Genomic DNA, 22,010 nt, shown 5'->3' with positions numbered 1-22,010 from the left:
AAGATGTGGAGTAGTGGGGGCAAGAAGGTTTTAATCACAGCACATTGATTTTTCCCTGTGAAGAAAGCTGAACTAGGTGAGTTTTTGCTGCAGCTGGATGCCAAACCTAGGATTTCAGTTACAGGCACCATTTTTTTTTTATTTAAATCTGTGTACAATCATTTAACATATACATAAAAGCAAAACCAGATATTGGGAGGGGAGGAAATAAAATTATCTACAAAAATAAGCTCAGTAATAATACACCAAAATCCATATTATACAGCATTCCTGCAGGAGGGATGATGGCTCTAATGAGTAGTTCTCTTCTTTCTTCTCCTTTTGTTAAATGCTTTCTTACTTGGATTTTCTTGTTTGGAGCTGGTCTGTGTTCTGTCAGCAAACAACAGTTGTATCAGAGAAACATACTGAGTAGTTTTTCAAAATAACACAGGCTGATTATCCATAACTTGGCAACTCCCCACCATGCCTGGGGCCAAGGTATAAGTTAATCTTTTGAAAGTGCACTAACAACAAGGGTTTCCATGGATACAGCAGCAAATCTCACTTCTTGGAGGTAAAATTCAACATCAGCTCTAGTGCAGTACACAGAATGTCTGCAGCAGCTCTCAGGAGCCTCTCACTGAGATCCACTTGTATGTTCTCACTCCCTCTGGAAGGACTACAATGAGTCAAATGACCAAAACCATCTCAGACAGCTGCAGGCCAGACAGGTTCTGGCCTCCCAGGACAGAAGAGATTTAGCCTAGATTTAAACTTCCTTGCTCTCAGCTATATATGTATTCCCTTTAATCCATTGAAACCTTTCTTGGCCTTGCCAAAATCCTGCCCTTCCTGGCAGGAAGGAAACTCCTTACAAACTTTTACCCTCCTAATTTCACTTGCTGGTTACCTGGTTTTCCTTGGTAGTTCCTGTGGTTCCAGAATGACAACTTCTTCCTCCTCACTGTCAGACACAACAATGGGTTCATCTAAAAAACACACAACCCCACCAACCCCAAAGTGCTGGTCAGTTTTGTACAAACAACCCCTGTAAATAATAACCACAGCATTTTTAAAGAAACATCCAGAGGGGCTACTGATTCATTTGGAGCCCTCCCCATACTACAGAAATCAACTTTTGAAAAGAACCGACTGGGTCAAGTGGAATTAGCTAATGTGTAAAGCGGCTACAGTGGTTCTTTCTTCCTACAGACCTTTCACATTTTAATTATGAACTGTTAATAAAGTGATATAATAAGATCTGATATTAAGAAAACAAATACTTACCACTCTTAGTTTCCTTCAGTGTACTTGTATCCTCAGTCTCCACCTTCTCACATTCAAAAGCAGCTGCCTCACTTTCACCTTCCTCTTCTGCTGCTTCTTCCTTCTCAGATTCTTCAAGGTCTCCCCAGGAGCTCTCTAGTCCTTCCCCAATTTGGGCTGTCCCAGGAGTGTGCACTACTGGACTGGTAGAACTGCAGGAGTTAAGAAAAACCTTGGTGTTTGCTGGTCAATTTCTTTGTATTCTGAGAGCAAACCGGGTGGTTTATAAGCTGGGGAGAGCAGCCCTAAAGGGGAGTTCAGAGTGCCACTTCTCCCGTCACTGTAATCATCACAGCTCTGACCTCAGCTTTGCACTTAGGGCAAGGAATTAGAATCACACTGAACCAAGAGCAGGATGATGATGATGAGGATGATGATGTTTCCTCTCAAGGTTATATGGCTACCCAAGCTATGAGGAATCTTAGCTGTGTGTTTAGCCTGGTCTTCCCCTGAGTAATACCCGGGAAAAGATACACTTCTGAGGGAGGGTCAGCTTTAGCAATGATTTCTCCAGCCTGCTCTTCCACATCGTTGGTGTCCACAGCAGCGCTCTCCATTTTGAAGGCAGTGATCCTTTGGTTGGGGATGGATTCTGCAAAGCCGAACTTCCCGCCTTCTTTCCTGGTCATTCAGCAACAGACATTATTTCAGGATAACTAAAAATTGCTTCTCTTTTCAAGTTCAAATATACAAATGCTTGCTATTTAAAGCAAGTACAAGTGAAGACAATTTGCTGCTGAAGCCACAATCTGACATTATTCCCCAAAAACCCCATTTCCAGCCCTTCCCAAAACACTCACCTGGCTTTCTGGTCATTTTCCAAGGCTTTCTGAATCAGTTCTGTTATTTCTGCGACCTTAACAGCTGTTATTTTACTGCACCTCAGAATCTGTTACACATACAAAAAGCAGCTTACAACCAGGAAATCAAAAGGTTTTTAACTGAAACTACAGAGCATCATAAGCATCACAGACATTTAAATCACAGGAATTACAAACACAATATGGCACCTTAGCATGAGGGACTGGATTCGCTGAGACTTATGCAAAAAGTTAACAGCTTCAGAGTGCAACTGGAAGTAATTTGCAGGGGTTTTTTTCAGCCAAATCTCAGGGAAAATAAAAAGATGCATATCTGACCAAAACCAATGCATTTTGTACATCCCTTCTGCAGCATGGTACACAGTATTATGCTCTTCCACTAAGACAAAAAATACATCATCTTTCCCAATAACATCAGAAGTTAATTGACTTCTCAGCTTCCAAATGTCATGGATATTTCCACATCAAGACTGCAGCACAGGAAGCAGTCTGTACACCACAGAAGGACTGGTCAGAGCAAAGGTTCACCTGATCCTGCAGCAGCATGACCACTCCACTGGACTGGATGGTACAAATTTCATGGTGTTTATTCATGGCAATTACCAGGAGCCCATCCATCACCCGCTCCTCACGTTCAGTTGGATCCACCAGCAAATAGGTCCTAGAATCAAGGTTTGAAACATGAGGCAACAGTAGGAATTCGAGGTATCTTACTACCCTTAAACACAATTAAGCAAAGGAGCTGGTTTGCATATTAATAACTATGGTATACAAGGGGTATACAAGGTTTATACCCTTTATATGGGTATATAAGACCTCAAAATCTTACCCTTGATGGAAGAAGGCAAAACTGACACAAATGGGCATGTGGTGGATACTCAAGGGGACAGGATCACGTTCCTCAGGAGTGTACTTTGAAAGGAATTGGCCCAGAACACAGTTATTTATGAAACTTGTTTGATTTTAAAGTGACAAAGAAATTTCAGGAAATTAAAAAAAACCACCAAAACCCAAAAACAACTTACCACAGTTACTTCCTCTCCTTGCACAGACACATCTGGCCTGCGAAAATGGCACAGAGCTACAATCCCTGCTATGCTGGCAGCATCAGTGATGTTGCCATCATGGTTTAACAGGTGCATGTCCAGCCGAATTTGCCAAACCTGACAAAAATACAAAAAATACAAAACTGCTGGATTCTGCAGAAGCTTTTTTTTTTTTTTTAACTAGTTAATTTTTTTTGAACTAGTATATTTTCCTTAGGTCTTTGGCTAAGAAGATGAGAGATCTTGGTATATTTGAAGATACCCAGATTTAATTATGACAAAGTATGCAGCACTTCAGCACAATTTAAACATCATTCTGTAGGGTCCCAGCTAGTTCAGAAAGCCTATGCAGACAGGCAAAGTTAAAAATACCTCTCAAATCAGACGACTGGATCTTTACACTAACCTAAAATCAGTACTTCTACTATCCAACACAAGACAGAGGCCAGCTTAAAATTGGACTACACGTATCTTTTAGTTTGAACCCACCAGAAGTGAAGTTTTCCTACCTTTTCACCAGCAACAACGCAGAGAGATTCGGTCTCAATGCACTTGGAATCTCTGAGGCATCGCTCCAGTAGTCTGTTCAGTGACACCAGCAACTCGGATTGTCTATTGGAACAAAATTAACCCAAACTCAACACGATTACAGTGGGTTTTGTACCATCCCTGTTTAGTCCTCTTAAGACATTCATTACCTGCCAGGCTCCAGCCCAGGTGCAGCCATGGGTGAGAGCTCCAGGTTAAAGAAGAGCACGCCTTCCGTGGGCCGACTGGGCTTTGGGGGAACGAGTTCACACGAGACCTGGGCAAGAACCCTGCCAAGGCAAAGAAAGCACCAAGTCACAGAGCGTACCAGGGAAAATCTAGAAACAAAACACATACTTGGGGAAAAAGCACGTGGTTAGGTTTTAGTTTGTAATTCTCACTCCTGACAGTTTCTTGTTCAACGCCTGTCATACATATTTAAACTTTAGTCAACAACTGAAAGAACCAAATGTTAAGAACTAGAACATACTCCTGTCTTTTAAGACTAAAAATTGACTCGAACACATGAGAAAATGTAATGAAATATTGTGCATAAATTCATAATGCAGTAATTCATATTGTGCATATTCATATGCATAAAGTGCTTATATTTCATTTTTGCACAGGCAAAAAAGGGTCGTTTGGTTTGGGGAAGAATGCAAAATGCGAGATATAGGGAAACTAGGGAACAATTTTGCATTTTATAAATTAGCTGTAACTACAATAACCACGGAAACACCATCCCTTTCCCGCTTACTTAATTCCCATCTTCTCCTCTTTGCTCCTACCCTTGAAACACTACGGCATTAAGGCCTGAAAGGTTAAAATCTGTTTACAGAGATCCCTGGGAACCTCAGGCTCTAGCTGAGCCGCGGCCCGCAGCCGAGCCCCCGCTCCCACCTGGTCCTGCCCAGCTCCACGATGCAGCAGCCGCGGTCGGCGCCGAAGGAGATGCGGATGTTGCGGTAGTCGTAGCATTGCCTCCCGTCCAGGCGCTGCGGGAACACACGGACACACACACGGAGAGGGTCAGCGCGCCATGCCCGGCACGCCACGGCACCGAGCGGGGGCGGATCCCGGGGACAGCCGGGCAGCGGGGAAGGAGATCGGGGAGGGGATGGAGAAAGGGGCAGGGAAGGGGATGCCGGCGCCGCACCTTCTTCTCCTGGATGGCTCGGAGGAGGAAGCGCCGCTCGCAGTTGGAGAGCGGCGTCGCCTTCATGGCCGCGCCGTGAGGGTGACGGGGCTGGGGGGGAGAAGGAGGGGGAGCGCGCGCGCGTCATCGCCGCGCGCCGCGCGTGCCCAGCCCGCACGCGCCGCGCTCCAGCCCTCGCGCGCGTCCCCTCAGGACGGGCACGGCCCTGAGAATCCCTTACGGGGCGCGAACGCGCTCTGCTTGGAAGAATTTTCCCTGCTCTCCAAGCTAAACGTGCCCCAACTCGGCTTCATGCTGTTTCCTCGAGTCCTGTCCCTGGTCATCAGGGTGCAGAGATCCGCATCTGCCCCTCCGCCCCCCGTCCCGAGGATGCTGAGGTCTCCCCTCAGTCTCCGCCAGCTGGACGGACCAAGTGCCCTCAGCCGCCCCTCACACGGCTTCCCCTCCAGGCCCTTCAGCATCCTCGTGCTGTCCAACAGCTCCATGTCTTTTCCATTATGTTTCCATTTAATGCCTAAAATTGCATACAGCACCCGAGGGGAAGCCGCAGCAGCGCAGGGTGTGCACCTCAGCCGTGAGGTGGCACACGAGGGACAGAGGCAGCGTGAGCTGATGCCGGAGTGACGGTCGTCGGGAAAACCATCTAGAATTTAGAAAAAAACCCCACAAAACATGCATGCCAGACATTTGGAGTGGTTAACACTATTGTGATGCCCTGCAGCCCTCAGGAAACAGCCGGGCCAGTGTCGGGAACACGGCGGTCAGTGCTGCAGGCAAAAATGCAGCCAAGACATCCAGGCTGCCCAAGGAACATCCCTCCCTGCTGTTCTGAAATGTTGCCCGTGAGTAAAAAGGCCTTTACGAGTGGCTTTTATGCTTAGTTTGAGCTAAAACGAGAAAATCTGTTATCTTCCCACCAACATTAAACCACAGACACTGGCGTTTTCCACACACAGGTGTTGAAATATCTTAGTTACGCTGTCTTTTCAAACCTTGTTAACACACTACAGTTCTAGTACAAACTAAAATCTAAGTTGTGTTTCTGAAACTCACAAGTTTGTGTTGGTGAGGACAAGTGCTGCCTGATTTTCCCATGTTGGTTTTGTACTTTCAGTTTAGGATAAATATCATCGCAAATATTAAGTGTAAGACAATATCGATGACATTATAGAAAGACACTCCTTCTCCGAGGACAAAAATAAGCAAATAGCCCTTGAGTTTTACTGGCAATCTTTACGTGGAAATTCTGTCTGATTTTACTTTTTTGTTGTGTGAATTTGGTGACAGTATTCATTAGTGAAGGCTTGGGGTTAAATTCTGTTACTCTTCAAGTTTACTAAGAGTAAATTCAGAAGGGTTTTTATTGTTTGTGGGAGTCGTCCAAACTACATTACTCTTCCTCAATTACAAAAAGATGTTAATTTCACTGTATGTTGAGATTTCTGCTTGGAGTGGGAAAAACTCCTGTTCCTGCTCTCTCAGTGAACTTTTAGGTGCCTCGATCCATCAGGCTGGTGTCAAATCACCCTTTTCAAAACAGAGAAGGTGGTGGTGGTGATGGTGAACTTCAGGGGGAGCTGGATGTAATTCCAGGGGAAATAAGTCATGTACTGGGGCTGGAAATCAGCTGTGTCCCCTTTGATCCATGCCTGTCTTCTTCACACAAAGGCTACTTTACAGAAGGGTGAAGGATTTAATGGGCAAATGAAGGAGGTGTAAAACCACAGCATTGGAAATCCGTAGGAGGAGGGTACACAGAAAATAAGGTCAGTAGAAATGGTTCATGAAATAGAAGCTGAGAAATTTCTGTGTTTCTGAACAGTGAAGGGCAGGGTTACAGTGGTAATGAAATAATGGAAATACTCTGGGTGTTCAGAAGGAGTGAGTGTCACACCCTGCAGAGTGAATAAATGAGCAAATAAATCACAGGTACTTAGGCTAAAGCAGGAATTTTTAGAAAGAAGATCCTGATGATCTACTGTGCCCACGTGGAAGCGTTTCTTCCTTTGAGCTGAATGCTCTGTGGGCTGAAATGCTTGAATTGGATTATCTTACTGAACCGAGCCTGGAGGGAAAATCTCATTTGAGGACTGGAGAAGAAAACCAAACTGCATCAGAATCTCTGCATCTTGACAGCAAGCTGCCAGCAATTTTTATGGCCTAATCCAAATAAATAAGAAATTGACCTTCTCTTTCCATGGCAGCCTTAATGGCAATGTGCCTTTGCTGCTTGGCTGCAAGTCCTGCTCATTTACACATCCATGCATGACATGATGTATGCATTATTCCAGCTGATAAGGTTATTTGGGAAGAAAGGCTCTGCCTAGATGGAATAATGTAATTTATAATTTGTTTCTATGATGAACAGTTCCGGGGGGGGGGGGGGTTGGTGGGAGGATGGGCAATCCTTGCAAGCAGCGCTGCTGGCAGAAGGGAGGCAGGAGCAGTACCTCCCGCTGAGGTGAGGAACAGGATATTCTGGCCAGGATCCAGGGAAGCACTCCAACAAGCTCCTTATCTGAAGCACAGATAAGCACCTTTGTCCCTTACATATTAGAAGGAATGTGTCACAGCTTCCAAGGCTAAAATTTAGGAAAGGGGTTGCCTAGTATATATGCTCAAATAATTTTTATTAAAAAAACCAAACCAACCAACCAACCAAACAAACCCCCCCCCCAAAAAACAAAAACCACACAACCCCCCCCCAAAAAAAACAAACAAAAAACCCCACCCACCCAAACAACAACAAAACAAACAAACAAAAAACAAACAAACAAAACCCCAAAAGAGAGAGAAAAAACAAAGGGATCCAGAACTGCCAGAAAATCATCCAAACACCAGCTTAAGGCAAATTGGTAATAATATCTTCATCTGCTTGCTGGATGCTTCTTGCTTGATCATCTTCCATAGGCTAGATTTCAGGGTAAGCCCCAAAATATTCTTGCTGTTTCCACCTGTACTTTAACCTTCACATCACCTCTTGGGGTTTACTGCTCTCATGAAAGAAGTTTTTTTGCTCCTGCCAGAAATTCTGATCCTGCAGACAGTGCTGCATGGAATGAACTCTGGTTCCCAGCCTTCAGCAATCCCTTGAGGAAAGTGGGAAGTGTTTCCAAGGCTGGATGCCAGGCAAGCAACAAAGTCAGAGGAAAATAAGTTACACCTCTCCTTTTTTTGTCTCCACACCCTGCAATTTCCCTGTCTCCAGGCAAACTGTTTCCATGATTTCTATGGATTCCAGTGAAACCAGTTGCTGAGTTAAGTGTCATGCTAAGCCAGAATTGTTACAGCTTGAGTTGAAGGCTCTGAATATACAAAACCAATGTCTGAGTTCAGATTTTAATGTGGTTTAAGATTTTCAAATCTTTTAGAAGCATCTTGAAATTCTCTTAAGAACCAACAGGTGTCTATGTTAAAGTAGAAACTGTAATTTCCTTTCATGGGGAGTAGGCAGAAATAGAACAAAATTGTTGCCTGAAAAAAAAGCACTTTCTCATATCCTAATCTTAAATATTACTTGAGAAGTAGGTTAAATACTGGCTTGATGCAAGACCTCAGGAGTGTGAAAATTAAGTGAATATCTATTTGGAATCTAGCTTGTTTTTTTTTTTTTTTTTTTCTGTTGGAAAGGTGTCAGAAAATGTTTGCTGGTACCAGATATTGATAGTCCTACAATACAGAGGAAATCCAGAGTACTGACAAGCTTATGAGCCCCATCTGATCCCTGAGAGATGACAGCACATTTAATAACATTGGGGATAATCAGATAATCAAGTTAAACCATTAAATCAAAATGGCTTTTTTTTTTTTTTTCAATTATTTCTCCTGCTTATTCAGCTTCCAAGTATCTGTTACAGACCAGAAATTAATTTTGACTGCCTTGAAATGCTGGAAGTCATAATCTTTCTCAATCAAGTGGTTTTGTTGTTCTGCATGGACAGCCTCTCTTAAAATCTTGATACTAAAATGCTCCTTTTAAAACAGGGGATGCATCTTTTTGTTGATTTGGCTGATTTTACACGAAATTTCACATTTACAGTTGTATCTTAGAATGCAGGTGTTGTTAAAAGATAGAAGTGTGGTTGAGAAGTGTCCCCTTGTTGTGTAGAGCATCCACTCACCAGGGTCTCAAGCACAAGAGCAGGCTGTCTCACGTGAAGTATTCTCTGTGCCACATGTGTTAATCTCTCCATATTTTCCAAAGATTCCAAGTCTTCATTCCCTGCCCAGAAATGCTTACAGGAAAACTGTTGTGAGTAGTTGAATTCCTCGTAGTAATACAAGCAAAATGGGAAAGTGTCCAATTATTGTGTCCAAGACCACAGAGCCAGGATGAGCACTAGAGCATGATGGATGCTGGTCTTGCCTTTTTCCACCAGGTAATGTTTTCTACAGTATGGATGGAGTTGTCAGAATGATGTTTTGTTACTTCAAGAAAAGGTAAGTGATCATTTTCCCAAGTTGCCTCAAATTATTATATGGAGCTTTATTGTGAAGCATTATTCAGAGGTCCAACAAGGATAGAAGATTTGGTGTAAAATCATAACTCAGTACATATTTGTCTCCTTAGCTCAGACTTGGGGTGATGCTATACTTATGTTAAGAGTTTGGGAGGCTTGGTGAAGTAGAATTTATGAAGTAGTATTTTTTTAAATACATAATTCTTCAGAAAACAATACACTTTCTCAGGCCCTCACAAAATTTGCAGTATATGCAGCCGCGCTAATGTTCCCTCTCTGAAATTTCACTTCCCTGGCTTATAAATCCTTGGAAGCTTTGGGAATGTGACTTGAGCCCAGACAAATCATGCAGGGAAGTGGACAGATGGTACCATGAAAAGCAGAACTCATGGTGGGTCCATCACAACTGCATCATTCACCAAAATCTGAGTCAAGTGGCCAAAACTCGGAATAACTTTCCCACTGCCACGGCAATACCTGACCAGTGTTTTTGCTTTGGGCTACGGGCAGGGTTCTCAAATGTCTTCAAGGGGAGAGACATTTCCTGGTGCCGCGGGTCTTCGGAGCTGTTTGGCCTGTGCCGGTGTAAGGTGACACGGGCTGGGGAGGCAGGGAGGATAGGTGCACATGTGGGCATTTCAGTCTGCATGGGAGGCTCCGACTCGAAGTGAGCCACCCCAGGAGCTTCTCCTGCCGGTGACAGGTGGTCTCGGAGCATCGTTTGTGTGACAGGGGACCTGTGCCCAAGGAGCAGGGACAACACGCGCCCGCTCGGAGCAGCGGCGCGGCGCAGCCCCGGTGCCCCCTGCACCCACCGCCCCCGTCCCGGTGCCCTCCTGCCGCCGGGGCTGCCCCGCCGGGAGGTGCCGCAGAGGCGGGGGGTGAAGGCAGGACGGGCTCCGCGGCCCCTCCGCCCGGTGCCCCTCTCCTGCCGCAGGGGAGGAGGCTCGGCCGCCGCCGGCACCGGCACCGAGCGGTCCGCGGGGAGCCGAGCCGAGCCGCGCCGCGGGCGGCATGGAGTGGGAGCTCAACCTGCTCCTCTACCTGGCGCTGTTCTTGCTGCTGCTGCTGCTGCTGCTGCTCCTGCTGTGCCTGCTCCTCCGGCAGCTGCGGGGCTCGGCGGGAGCAGCCCCGCGCCGCCTCCCGCCACCCCGGCAGCCCTGGGCTGAGCGCCGGGAGCCGGGAGCTGGGAGCTGCCCGCCACCGCCGCCTCGGGCCGCCCCCAGGTGAGTCCGCGACACGCAGGGAGGGTTGGGGGCCGCCCCCGGGGCCGCCTCCGCCTCTCCGCGTCCCCCGGGGAGGCACGGGCTGAGTGCTGCTCCGCCGATGCAGCATCCCCTGCCCTCGACCGCCCTCCGAGCCCGCGCTCTCCAGAGTAGCTATGTCTGCCATGTAAAATTCAGGGGAAATTTGAAGGTGCGCCCATCCTGCAGCTTTTACTCTGTAAGAAAGTATTATAAAACTCCCCTCAGGCTCTTTTTGCGGGGGAGTTTATGTTGGCTTTCATTTGGCGTGCAGAGATCCGAATTTGACCCCATTACAGAATTTTAAAATGTAGGGTTTTCCAGTGCGGGAGACACCTTTTAAAACTTCTGCCCCCCGCCCCCAGCTTCAACCACATCTAATTCAGTTTTCCTCGTTTTACTCCACAGGAGCTCCCCAGGTAATGCCTGGGGCAGGTGTCGATGTAGTGAGGCTGAGCAGCTGCCGACTGCCCCCATCCTGTGCAGGGCATCAGGGGCTGCACCGACAATGAAGCAATTCGGCTGCTGGGCCTTTAGGAAATTTGTGCAGACCTTTGGCTGCAGACCTTTCCCAGCACGCTTTTTTGATAGCTCTCTGGAACCAGGGTGTCTTTCAGAGTGTGAGTTTAAGTGAACGTGAGTGCTGACCTGTGCTCACTCTGGTGAGTTTCTGCACCATGGCAAAAGATGGACAGACACCAGTTTGTCCCTACAGGAAGGGCCTGTAGAGAAGCTAAGAATAGGTGCTATCAGCTGTGCAGTGAGATTGGCAAAAAGAAATTATTTTAGTGCTATAGAGCCGGTGTTCTTGTTTAAAAGTGTGGGGTTTAGGGGCTCTTCTTTAAGCCACATTTAGATGGCAGCTGCTGGGGCGGCGTGGCTGCAGGCAGCCTGGTCTCCAGCATTGCTGTGGGGTGTGTTTTTACAGGGCAGGTTGCTGCTAATTCAACAAGTGCCTCTCAGTGCACGATCTGCCTGCTCCGCTCCTGCTGTGCATTGCTCTGTTAGAAGGCAGCGTGCTGCGAGCACGAGGACGCGGTTGGAGGGAACACAGCATATTCCAGCTCTCCAGCCCTTGCTGCAGTGATCTGAGCTCTCTTCTCCTGCTCGCTGCTGGGTGACTTGGCATGGGGGAAGAGTCTGCTAATGGTGCAGGGGTAGTTACAATCAAGTTGGAGAGGCCCTCCTCCAGAGGGTGTTGGGATTGCTCTGGCCCTTCTTTCAGCTGGCTCACTATGGCTTTTTATTTCAAGCTTTTAAAATTGTTGCACACTCTGGGATTTAGAACAGGTCTTTTATTTGCATCATTACAGCTCCATCATCTCTTATGCAGACTGTCCCAACGTGCAGTCCTGCTTGGCAGGGGCTTTGCAAGACACAGGAGGTGCTCTTTGGGGCGCTAGTCCTGGAGCTGATGCCACGCTGCCTCACACACCTCCGGCCATAAGGATTTGCTGTCTGTAGCCCCTCCTCGTGCCTGGTGCCCCAGCTGCCCTTCTCCACTCTTGGCTGGTTTTTTTAGTCATGGGAAAATGATGAGAGAACAATCCAGTGTAGGTTTCCCTGCCAGTGACTCATCAGCCTCGTATCTCTGCAGTTTTCTTGTTCTTCCTCTGTGAAAATGGTGGGAATGATTTTGGCCTCACATCAGTGATTAAAAAGAAGGTGACTAATGGTTTTGCTCAATTAATATGAGTAGCCATAAAACTGCAACACATATTCTGCATGAGCACCAAGAGATTACCTTCAGAATGTGACTTCACAGATAAGTGAAGTGTTTAAAATCTTGACAATGATTGGGACACTTGTAATAACTTGTGTTGCAGAAGCCCTTCATACTTACTGTATTGCATGGAGCAGAGAGATTGTGATTTTTGTAATGACTCTTTACAAGCATGACTGACAGGGCACAGTTGCTGTTCTCTGGAAAATGAAAACTAGTACATGATTTTTCTGACATATAAGCATTTTACACCAACAGTGCAGGAGAAATGTTTATGGGGGCTACTCAGTGAATCCTCTGCAGGTCAGAGGATTATAATCTCTTTGCTTTGTCTTGTTTTGCTACTAGTGCTGCATCTCAAATGTTGTCATTTCACAAATACCTGCAGTGCAGCAATAAATACCTCAAATTCACAAGATGAGTGCTTCTTTTAAGTAAGCTCCATGTTCCAGTGCTGTCATCTGCAGTGTAATTTGGAAGGACAAGCAGGGGAGTTGTTTGGCATCACACACCCAAGTGGCATCAAACATCTTCTCCATTCAAATAATTTTCCATTTCTTGATGTGCGTTTTAGGGCACAGCTGTGGAGGCAGCAGTTTCCCCTCTGCTGGTGGAAGGTGGATGGTTATACAGCTCTTCAGTGCTGGTGTTATAGGTGATTTGTTTTCCCAGAGATTGATGCTGCCAATCCTTTGATTGATCCTTTGCTCAGGAAGGAGGGCAGGCTGCCCCTGGTGCAAAGAGTCTGTCCCACTGTCCAGAGATCTTCTAGGAAGTTTCTAGATTCCCAGTGTCCAACCTCTCAAGAGAAGGTGTACGCCCTTTTGTTTAATCAGTGATGAGAGGCAGAAGTGAGCCAAAGGCTCTAAAACATTAGCCCGATGAATCATCGAGGGAAGATGTAAACAAGCCACAGGGTGAGAGAAATACAAGATGGAATCGTGGAATCGTCAGTAGGAAATGACTCCGGAGCCCAGCGTGTTGCTGAAGTGCACGGACACAGGTATCCTGTCCTGGTAGGGGGCAAGGTTTCCCTTCTGTCCAGCACCGAGGTATTGGGACACCTCATCACTGGGCCATTGCCGGCAGCACCAGAGGGCAGTCAGATAAGAGCCGTGAAAAGCCCTTGGGGAATCCAGAAGGAAAGAGTAAAACAGTTCAATATGTATGCTTTTGTTAGCTGGCAGCTATAGGGCAACCAAATCATCTGCAGGTATTTGAAAGATACAAACTCTGAGGAAGAAGATAATTTATTTAACAAGATCTGTAACAGGGCACAAGAGAGTACAGATGGGGACTGCTAACACTACAGGCAGGAGAAAGTACTTGACAACAAGGTGTGTCAACTCAAGAAAGGATCTCCCAGGGAAGACACACAAAGCTCGATGTTTACCCCTTGAAAATTAGACTGTCACTAGAGGGAATAATGCTGCTCCTCTCTTATGAAGAGGCACTAACCATGCTGTCACCTCTCTTCCTATCTGCAGATTAAAAGACACAAAGGCTCATTGGGCCAGAACAGTTCCCAGTGAGGCCTGAGGAATTATGCCAGAAATGTCCTAATTTGGGTAATTACAAATACTCTAAAGCAAACACAGCAATCTGTTCCTTTTTCTGATGATTAATCTGGTGTGTTTTCACAGTGACAGGTAGTGGCATAGCTCCACTCAGAGCCACAGCTGTGCAAGGCCTCCTCAGTATCTTTCATTTTTTGGCATTCCTGAGAAACTCTCTACTGTGTTGCTTCCTTTCAAATGTTGTTACATCTCTCAAATTCCACTTTGAAAATCCACCTCTGTGAAGGGCTGTCAAAATTCTGACAGTCATTTAAGATCTGTTTTGAGGTGCCTTGGGGGAACTTCAGCCAAAGCAGGTTTTCTGTTCAGGTGTATGAGCACATCTGAGCTGACAAAACTTTCAATACAGAATATGATGGTCCATCTTCTTTGGACTTACAAAAGAGATTATTATTATTATTATTATTATTATTATTATTATTACTACTACTACTACTACTATTATTACTACTGTTACTTTGATATTTTACCACGCAGCAATGACTGCAAGTTTTAGAGAAAGGGGAATATATTGTTTCATGTAGTTACAAAAATTGAAGTATTAATCAGTTCTGTGAGAAATCTATATATTATTGGAGGAAATTTATGGAAAGCCTGACACATCCAAATGTTACATGTTTTCAGTGTGACTTTCAGTGAAATTCAACAGCATGTGCTTCAGGTGATTTGTCTCTGAAAAAGCATATCCTATTTTTGATTCCAGAAAAATTATCATCAGAACAGATCTTGTCAATAGCAATGGTATTAAAATGGTATTTTGCATTTCCTGGATAATTTTTTTAATAATTAGGGATAAAATGTACATCCTCAGTCTGCTTAGTTTATTATTTCTGTCTTTATGGGTGGGGTTTTTTTAAATTTAATTTTGTACTTTTTTTGGATCTGTGTTGACAGAAATGGCACTCTGCAAAAATGGTTAAAAGACAAGTCCCTGCTTGCTGAAGAATGCAGTTGATAGAGAAAAACAAATTAATTTTCATTCTAGCCTTTGTGCACAAGACTTTACTTAATCTCCGTGTTAGCAAATAGCTCTTTTGCTTTTTCGAGATTTAATATCTTTAAAAGATGAGTTCACAGCCAGTGTGCTGCGCTCACCAGGGCACACTCACACCTATTTAACACCTGGGAAGTGCTGTGTGCTGGCTTATTAAAATTAATGCCGCATTAAGGAGCCTGTCAAGAGGCTCACGCATGGTAATGAAGTTTTCAGAGGAATCTGGTCTTTCGCAAAAGATCACCTGCCTTTGGTAGAACAGGTTTTGCTGGAGCTTTGATTGATAGCTGCACACAAGTTTAACTGCTCTGCTTGGAGAAAGGATCGCTGGTGTATACTTTCCCTCCATTGTTTTCTCTTCCTTTGGGGTGATTGATGTATTCAAACCAGCCCTTTCTACACAACCTGAATGCCAGGTAACACCAGACATGGCATGAAACCTTGACGTTCCCGTCCTGAAAACGACAAAAGCCTCCCAAAACCTCCCGGAACTTCAGGTCATGACAGCGTCGCTGACTCCTTGGGACAGCCTAGGGCTGGAGCTGTGAGCCCGGGGGGATTCTGATGGCCGGGGCAACCACGGGGGGAGTGAGGACTGGCAGGACACAGGTGTGGCCAATAGAGAGGGGGGGGATCAGGCTCGATTACTTGCAGCTGAGGGTGGACACAGAGAGGTTAAAAGCACTGGGACAGGCACCTGTTGGGTCTGCTGGAGAGAGAGGAGAGCTAGGAAGTGCTGTCCTGGGTCTTGGCTGCTGCCTGGGCAGTAGTGATGCCTTCTGGAGCAGCTTGGTGGGTGTCTGTCTGTCAAGAGGAGCCAGTGAGGATGGAGGGGTGCAGGGCAGAGGCCATACAGGAACAGCAGGTGAGGTGTTTATGTGTTTCACTATGCTTGGGTTATTGTGTAGGGAAGAGCAGGGCACCTTCGAGGGTGAAGGGAAATGTGTCTGTGAGGCTTTTTTGTCTTCTTCAGCCAAACAGTTCCCAGGAGAACAGTGAGGCCTTACAAAGCACGTGATGATGTGGTGTCTCCTGCTTTGCCAAATCTCCCCAGCAGTTCCATAGCAGTTTTGGTGTCTGCATAGACTATTTTCTGTCTGTCCTGTGACCACAGCTTAGCACCCTTTTCCTAGACAGAGGGGTACCATGTGTTGGGTTGATGTGTCCTCCTTTACTTGAAAATTGTGGACATTAGGTAGTGTATCTTCTTGGTCTTTTCATAAGTTGCTAATGAAATAATTTTGTTAAGAGTCCCAGTAATTCAAGTGATGTCAACCATTTCTTTGTTAAAATGCACAGTTTGGTTGAAGTAGAAGTCTATGAATTTTATAATTCTGCTTTAGTAAAGTCTTCTTTAAGGGACTTGTCTGTCTGTTGCCCTGATTCACATATAAACCCTTGGAGACTCATCAGCTGTCAGAAAATTATGGATGTTTAGCAGAGGAATTAGAGGTCTGCAATATGTTGTTGAGCAAAGAAGAAGCATGGAGGAAAAGAGGTTCATTGCTGCTTTGCCCTAGCCCTGTATTCACATACCTCATTCAAACTTGCCTGAATTCAATCACTTTATCCATGGCTCAAAAAAAACTGGGAGGGTAAAGTGTGTCCCTGGCCTGTGTGTGCCCTGCTCATCTTCTCCTGGCTGCTGGTTACCCTGATTCCTCAGGTGGGGAAACAGAGGCATAAAGTGGTTCTGAGCAGGGATACAGTGCAAGCCTCTGGTGGAGATCACCTGAGTTTGTGTGCCTCTCAAAACCTGAGTGTGGGCAGTCACCCTCCTGCCTCAAGGCCCCTGGTGGCTGAAGCCAAACGTTTGGGTTCCTGGAGCTGAATACAAATGGATTCAGAGCTGCTCCTGTGTGCGCTGTTGCCTGCCACTTTAATGCAGGTCAGAAAGCCAGAAGACTGCCAGAGAGTGTGTTATAATCCCAGCTAAGAAAGCTTGCAATCTGGCCTTCAGCTCAGGGACAAGAGCACTTTCCCCCTGGTCCTGTTGTGGTATTGAAGGCAGGTGAATCTGCTGTAGGAAAAAGAGTTTGGTTTGCCCTGTGGGTGGCTGGTTACTGGGAGTGCAGTGAGGAAACTTATTTACTGAACCCACAAAGGTCCCCTCCACCCTGTGATAGCAGCTTGGTGGCCTTTACATGTGGCCCTAAGCCCCCAAACAAATTTTCTTTTCAACCTCCTGTTTCTGCCACCAGTTCTGTAAGTAACAGCAGGCTCCATGGAAAACACAAAGGTTTGATAACATTTTAGGAATAAAAGACCTCAAGAATCAGCTAATGCTTGTGACAGGGCAGAGCTGTGTGACCTGTAACAAACTCATTTCTCTGCTTGTCTTAGCTGGCAGCTCTGGGAGTTTGTGTAGAAATAATTTAACTTTTAAAGGCAATGCTTGGTCATGGAACTGTGCAATATTAATTTAAACAGAAATTAAATTAAAAAGTGATCTTTTTTTTAAATCTTGTTCCTCCACTTTAGTCTGGTCTTTTGAGCATAGTCAAGGCATGGCTGGATTTCTCATTCACTGTTTGAAAGCTGTTTGCTTGATGTCATTTATGAATATAAAATTTAAAAAAAATAGCTCGCTTGGCCAAAATCTGCCTTGTCTGCAGAGATATCTCACTGTTGTAAAATGTTTCCCCTTTCTGTTTTCCTTTAAGGGGAATTATTTGAACACTGGGAAGTGCTGCTAGTGCTAGTACAGAGGAAGGCATGAAATGCTTCTGTGAATTGTGGTGATTTTGGTTGCGGTCTCCACTGAAGTAAGCTGACTAATCAAGGAGGTTTACTATTTTCTCTTTTGTTCATCACAACTGTTGGGTTAGTTTGCAGTCTTTTGGGCATTAACTATTTCCTTAATGTGTAACATAAAACCCCAAATTAAATGCAAAGTCTTAATAAGGGTTGATGACAAAAAATTTTTAAAAACCCAAACCAGGACCTTTTATTTTTTCTGCTATTGATCCTATTGCATCTGTATTGGATGTATTTTGAGCTCAGCAGAGTTTTCCTGTGTTAAAGACAAGCTCTTAGCATGAGCTTATCTATTCCTGTGGAAAATTTGGCTGACAGAAACCTGCTCAGTTTGATACTACAGAAAGCAGAGCTGGTGGAGGACCTGCCTGGAGCTGCTGGGAATGTTTAGTAAGCAGAAATATTCTGGGATCAAATATTAGGGTGTGTGGGTAAAAAAACCCTTCCTCTTTTCTCCCGTAGTGCCGCACTTCCCGAGCAGTGCCACGAGATGGCGCGCGTTCTGTAAGGTTCAGCCCTCCTTCAAACCCCTGGGACTATTGGATATATAGGAAGGGATTTCAGCAAGTCAGCGTTTACATTATTCATCTCTTCACTGCCCCTTTGACTATTACCATACCTATTTTTGAAAAAATTGCTGCTGAGCATGGCTTAAGGTGCTTCAACTGAAGTTCCTACAGTGACTGAGACGGGGAGCCTGACAAAAAGCAGGCATCCATACTCCTCTGCCACTGTGTTCAGGAGAGGAACTTGTGGTCATTTGTATTAAGCTGCTTACAGCAATTGTATATATCCCTACACTGGGATGTAGATCCTGGTGCGGATGGAGGCTGGGCTTGCTGACAAGTTGGTGTTTCCTGGTTTCTCCCTCTGGTTGGAGGCACAGCAGCTGCTCCCTGTTCCTAGGCCCTATGGCATCACCTCTTGTTCGGTCAGGTGCACCTCCCAACCCTGAGAGGCAATTCCTAATTAGCCATAAATATTTATTTATTTTGGCTGAAGGCAAATAGGTAGTTTAAGTCCACAGCTGTCTTCAGCAAATAATAGCACACCAGGAAGGAAATAGGTTAGCCATTAAAAGAATAAAATGCATCTGCTCCTGCTTGGTAGTTTGGATGCAGAGTTTAAATGTGCTGGTTTGCCAGGTGCCATGGCACAGATGGGATTGCACCACCTTTTCCTGCAGCTCCCTGCCTAATGCTGCAAGTCCTGCACTGTTGTGCCTAAGGGCTTTAGAGGTGTTGGAAGGATCAGGGCAGGAATTTCTTCCCTCTTAGCAGTCCAGAGTTAGGAGTTGTGCAGTTAGAGAGGAAGAATATTTGCTGTGTTGCAAAATTTGTGTGACAAAACCTCAGTTTCACCCATGCCAGGGGATAACAAGGTCTGGATGCTTCTCTCTTCTCATTCTGGGAAGATGATTTGACTGGCTCAGTTATGACATCTCTTTGCTTCTTAACTCCACTCTTGGATCTGGGCATTTGCTTTTTTGAGCAGTGACCTCCAGACCTGGAATGGAATAGCAATTTCCTTTTTAGGATTTTGATTACCTGGGGTGTGGTCAAGCAGGTGGTGTTGCAGGGAGCTCATGAGAAGTCAGCCAAACCACTGACTGAAAATAGATACAACAAAATGAGGAGCTCAGGAGAGAGGAGAAGGCAGGGAATGACATTTAACATTAGGTATCTGTGGTTCTCCTGGCAAATGGGGTTATCCTGTCGCATCTGAATGCCAAAAACCCACTCTGGTCCTTGGTCTGGTGAGGGGTCAGGATATGTGGCAGGAGTTAGATGAACACATCAAAACCAATTTCAATCTATAGTTTAGGGTTTAGTGCTTGTTACTAGTTCTTGGCTAGAGATTTGCATCAAGGCACTTTTATTAAGAATAAATACTGTTTTAACCATATCACTCCTGGACAAAGAGGCTTGAGGTTTCATAGGAGCCTAAGAGTGGATCTTGAAAAGACTTGCAGCCCCTGACTTTGAATTCATCCTCTAATCTGACAAAACTAGCATTAAAAATGCTATCAGTAGAAGCAAGAAAACCAAGTTTTCCTTTGTGAATACCTGAGTAATGACTATTATTGCAAAGTTATTGCTGGGGATGGGAGGGGGAACACATTTCAGTAAACAGAGCTGCAGTTTGCAGCAGGATGTTATTTGTTTCTGGACTTTAACCTGGCTCTGGTTTACCTACAGTTCTGCTGTCATTAACACTGGAAGTTGTTGGTATGCTATATTAATTGTTTTAACCTTGAAAATGCCAATTCAAGTGACAAAAACTCCACTAAAAGAGGAGATGCAGAGGCCCTGAGGTTTTTTAGAGGAGCAATACCATGGGCATTTCTCCTAAACTTGTAGTTTATTCCCAGGCAAAAAGCTAGTTTAGGTAGAGTAAAAATATTCTGTCATACAGCCAACTCTTAAAAAATATAATGGAGGTGAGAAATTTAAACTACTGATAGTGTCCTATTTTTAACAGTAGGGCCAGTAATCCATGGAGGAAAAAACCCCTTTGTGCCTGGCAATTATCAGGGTGGGATTAGTAGAATGCTAAGAAATGCCATTTTGAATTGTCTTTTAATATTTTTGAGGTTGGGGTTTATACAGTGACAAACCCTTCAGCCTTGATCTTTGTGGGTCCCTTCCAACTCACAATATTGGTTCTGTTGATGGTGAATGACAGTGAGCAAGAGGAGGTTTATGGACTTTTGTCCTATCCATGGTTATGCCCAAAGCCCCATGTTTGAATGGCTTTGTTCATGCATAATCCTTTGAGTGGCCTGCTTGCTTTTAAAGTTAGAAAATTAAGAAATTAAGATATGGAGCATTTTAGTCTAGGGTGTCTGTGTGTGTGTTGGCAATGAGGAATTAAAAAACATGTTACTTATGTGCTGACAGTTTAGGCAGGTTTGTCTCAGTTCAGGTGTCAAAATGTATTGTAGAAACCAGGAGTGTGGCTTTACAAGTCTTGAGCTAAGTGCTAAAAATATTTCTTGTCTTTTTGAGTACTAAACATGAGGTGCTGAGGATGATATGGAAAGTTATAGACAGAATGAAATTAAGTTCCAAACAAATCATTAAAGCTCTGTGGGGCACAAATGTCTCCTGATAAAACTGTTGGGTTATTTGGGTTTGATGTAGGCTCCCTGCAGTTTGAAATGAAATGAGACTCTTAGTCAGGGTTTTGGTGAATAGCCACTTGGAAGGTTGAGATAAGCATGTTTTAGACACTTAATGAAAGGCTGAAAAGAAGTTGATGTAGGCTTTGGTTTTGTCTCCAGGCTTACTTCTTCATAATCAAAGCAGAAATCTGTGGGCCTGGTTCTGCTCTTCCTTATGGGAGCCAAGGCTTTTGCTGTGTCAGGTGAGAACAGCCACATGGAGGCGGGAGGGTGCTTCTTATCCTGGCACCTTCAGAATAATTTATGGATTCTTTTCTTCTTCGTGAGTCAATAGGTAAATCAAGGAGGCAGTTCTCAGTGACACAGAGGTCCTTTGGCAAGTAGAGAGAGAAAGAACAAAGCAGAGCAAAGTCAGTAGCTTGTGACTTGAAACCTGGGCTCAGTTATCTGTTCCCTGCAGTGACCTTGGGGACACCACTGAGCCTCAGCTTGCCTTTATTCTCCGTTTGAAAATGAAGATAATGCTGTTCCTGTATCCCAGGACTCTTGTGTGGCTTCTAGTGGAAAAGAAAGAGGCCTTGTTACAAGACCTCACTTAGAAGTGTTTTAGGGAACAGTAAATGCAAAGCCCACACTTGTTTAGTGACCTTATGCCAGTTCATTTCAGCTAGACTTATTTCTCTTCTCCACAGAGAGGGAAACAGCCTCTCATGGGTGGTTTTTACTTTTGTGCCTCAGATTTCTTGAATTTCCATTAAGCTAAGAGAACTCAATTCTTTTTCTCTCTTCTCTCCTAAGTAGAACTAATGGCCTTAATTGTTAAGGGAAATACCTTTCTGAACTTGAATTGGTTGCTCTGGATAGTTACTTAGTGCTATCCCAAAGTTGCTGCATGGGGGACAAGAGAAGTGTTTGCTGTTGTAGATGCGCTGTGCCCTCATACACCATTTGTGTGTGGAAGTGTAGAGCCTAAAGCCCAAGTGATCTTGGGCTCATGATAAGCTGTAGCTTGGAACAACTAGAAATGCAGGGATACAGCCTGAGCACCTGGCTCCTCTTCTCCCTCCCTTCCCCAGAGGAGGAGTCCTTATCACGAGTAATGAGGGATGTAAGCTGTGTTCCTCATGAAGAATTAGCCTGGAAATCAATGCCTTAGTACAGGGCTGTAGAGCTGTCCTGGTAACCAAGAGTAGCATCAAGGACTAGACTCTGGCTCGAGTGATTTGTCTTTGCTTCAATTGAGACTATTGCACTGATGGCAGCCTTGTGATG

At 45.0% G+C, this 22,010-nt stretch overlaps 1 protein-coding gene across 1 annotated transcript; it reads right to left on the bottom strand.

Annotated features, from left to right (window-relative positions):
* Nucleotides 1-112: 112 nt before the first annotated feature.
* On the bottom strand, nt 113-5,007 carry EXOSC9 (exosome component 9). The gene is made up of 12 exons (XM_071452491.1): nt 4,860-5,007; nt 4,604-4,698; nt 3,874-3,993; nt 3,685-3,787; nt 3,155-3,292; nt 2,959-3,041; nt 2,658-2,790; nt 2,109-2,197; nt 1,783-1,929; nt 1,270-1,460; nt 893-971; nt 113-372 (listed from the first exon to the last, which is right to left on the bottom strand). Exons 1-12 carry the CDS (start codon nt 4,923-4,925, stop codon nt 291-293), a joined length of 1,326 nt encoding a protein of 441 aa, XP_071308592.1. The 5' UTR covers nt 4,926-5,007; the 3' UTR covers nt 113-290.
* Nucleotides 5,008-22,010: the final 17,003 nt, after the last annotated feature.

The sequence above is a fragment of the Agelaius tricolor genome, unplaced genomic scaffold, assembly GCF_023055355.1.
Source record: "Agelaius tricolor isolate 1412-34295 unplaced genomic scaffold, bAgeTri1.0.p SCAF_34, whole genome shotgun sequence".
NCBI lineage: Eukaryota > Metazoa > Chordata > Aves > Passeriformes > Icteridae > Agelaius > Agelaius tricolor.
Note: the sequence above shows the minus strand (reverse complement) of the source record. Positions and strands in the feature narration are given on the sequence as shown.

Bases quoted from the DNA above. Each gene is read 5' to 3' on its own strand.
- EXOSC9 (XM_071452491.1), bottom strand. From the start codon at position 4,925: ATGAAGGCGACGCCGCTCTCCAACTGCGAGCGGCGCTTCCTCCTCCGA. The intron at 4,699-4,859 runs GTGCGGCGCCGG...GTGTTCCCGCAG, and splicing joins GAGCCATCCAGGAGAAGAAG to CGCCTGGACGGGAGGCAATG. The intron at 972-1,269 runs GTAAGTATTTGT...TGTGTTTTTTAG, and splicing joins ACTGAAGGAAACTAAGAGTG to ATGAACCCATTGTTGTGTCT.